At 35.7% G+C, this 2,286-nt stretch overlaps 1 protein-coding gene across 1 annotated transcript in view; it reads right to left on the bottom strand.

Annotated features, from left to right (window-relative positions):
- Window positions 1-582: 582 nt before the first annotated feature.
- Window positions 583-2,286, bottom strand: part of TMPRSS11F (transmembrane serine protease 11F) — an 80,256-nt gene continuing 78,552 nt past the window's right edge. Inside the window, exon 10 of the mRNA XM_017894847.1 lies at window positions 583-1,462. Within this exon, the coding sequence (XP_017750336.1) occupies window positions 1,304-1,462 (159 nt within the window). The 3' untranslated portion in view covers window positions 583-1,303. The remainder of the gene's footprint in view (window positions 1,463-2,286) is intronic.

The raw sequence follows: 2,286 nt of genomic DNA, 5'->3' as shown, positions 1-2,286 counted from the left end.
AGGTAGTACTACTTTTATTACCATTGTAGAGGTGAAAGAGTTAATGAAGAGAGATATTAAGTAACTTGAGCAAGGACACACAGCTCCTGTGAGGCAGAGACAATGTTTCAGCTTGAGGAGCCTGGTTCAAAGTCCATGCTATCACTATTGCCATCATTAGGATTTGGGCCGTATGTAACACTTATTTGAAAACATTGAGTTCATTTATCTTAAAGCTTGCCAAGGCATTCACTTCCATATAACAAAGATTTATTTAGTTCATAGTATATGCCAGGCACTGTCCTAAGTGCTTTACACAAAGCTTTACACAAATCAGCTCTGATATTCTGATAGACATCTGACCTGATACTCTGATGGACATCTGACTTATCAGAGAGCTGAAGACTTACAAAAGTACCAGTTGCCATACACTGATATAAATATTTCTAAGTAAATAATTGGATAGTTCATTCCATCAAAAATTAGTGTGCTTGTCCTGTTACTAGTTATTTGAAACCAACTCTCCTAGCCTTCATCTGCTTCTTTTTATCCTCTTGTGCTCATGGAAAATGCTCCCAAGAGTCTTTGTTTTGTTTTGTTTTTTCCTTTCTGGGCCAACTACAACTAACATATAAATGGCAAGATGCTGTTAAAGAATAAACCAGAAATGCTTCTTAACAACACAACATGCTTCCTGAAGCTAGTGCTTGAGTGTGTAACACTGTGTTAACAGCAAGTTCACATACATTTAAAACTTTTAAATTGTCAACTGTTGAAGTTAGTGATAGTGCTCTGTATTATTAGATATAAGCCCAGGTTAGAGTTCAAGTCATATTGCAAATCCCTTGCTTCTCTGTTCTTGCACACTGAAGGTCCACTTATCAATTCTAAAATGTTGAAGCCCTGAGTCTTCAGGGAAGATGGCTCGCTCTTTTTCACTAGAAGAATCTCAGGTGCTCCAGATATTATATGAGGTACGATTTTGGCATTACTGGCAGCTCTTCATATCTTGTGGAAAACGATGTTCCTGTCTTCGATTGAGGGAAACCACTTATTTATCTTATTAGGAGGTATCACAAGCAGTTTCCCTTGTGAGTAAGGAATAGGTGCTATCTGTCATTTGCTGTGTCTTCTTCCCTCATGGTAGAGAAGTTTTGATCTTATGTACATAAAGACCACCTCACGATATTAGATTTGTCTGGATCTGAAGGGTTTCTTGACATCTAGCAAAAGCACCAATCCAAACTACATTAATTTAAACAATAGAAAATATTCAGGAGTATCAGCTCCGTGTGCCATGTGTATAACTCACGGACAATCCACACTACATACCAGTCTTTGAGGCAATCCAATCTCGATACTTAGTTACTCTGGTGTAGACCCCAGGTTTTTTGGGAAGAGCACATGATTGTCCCCAACTTACTATACCTACAATGTACCAGATGTCATGATTATCATAAACCAGAGGTCCACCAGAATCACCCTGAAATAAAAACATATTTTAAGTTGTTAACTCTACTTTAATTCAGTGGGAAGGTATTGTAATCTGATGTTCACAGAAAAAAAAAGGAAATTGTTACACAGACTACAGATTATGTAATGGGTCTCTCAATTGAATAAAAATTTTTGCTAGACTTTAAAGGGTATTGTTTTTCTTAGGAAGGCTAATGCTCATTCACAGGAAATGGTTACATTATTTCTGTTTCAGTATCCTTAGGTGTTTTTTTTTTGTTTGTTTGTTTGTTTTCCTAGTTTGACCAGACCTGTTTAGCACGGTTTAGTAACTACGTATATAAAATGTTAAATGTGAGATTAGCATTTGTAAGCCTAGGTATACAATTTCAAGGATCTCTTCCAAATGCTGTATTTTATGGACCTATTCTTGGTCTTGATTGTATTTTATGGACCTATTCTTGGTCTCCTTTTCTTTAACTCATCTACTTCTAATTAGTTTTCTCGCTAAATTTTTATAAGCTCTTTTAAATCTCTTTTGAAAACAAAAGAAGAACAAAGAAGATTAAGTAAATAAACAAATAAGTAAATAAATATGTGGTTGTTAAAAGTGTGGTCTCAGCAGCTGAACTGCCGGTTTCAGGTCCAACTCTATTAATTACTGGCTGTATGACCCTAGGTAAGATACTTAAGTTTTCTGTGCCTCTTCCTCACTTATTTATTTATCTGTTTCTTTAATTAACTATTTATTGAGTTCCTACTCTATCTCTGAGGCAATCTGATGTTTATTAGGGATAAAATAATGACCAAAAATGACAGGCCCCTGTGCTCATAGAGTTTGAAGTTTAGGTTAAA

Source organism: Rhinopithecus bieti, unplaced genomic scaffold (genome assembly GCF_001698545.2).
Source record: "Rhinopithecus bieti isolate Rb0 unplaced genomic scaffold, ASM169854v2 scaffold_25807, whole genome shotgun sequence".
NCBI lineage: Eukaryota > Metazoa > Chordata > Mammalia > Primates > Cercopithecidae > Rhinopithecus > Rhinopithecus bieti.
Note: the sequence above shows the minus strand (reverse complement) of the source record. Positions and strands in the feature narration are given on the sequence as shown.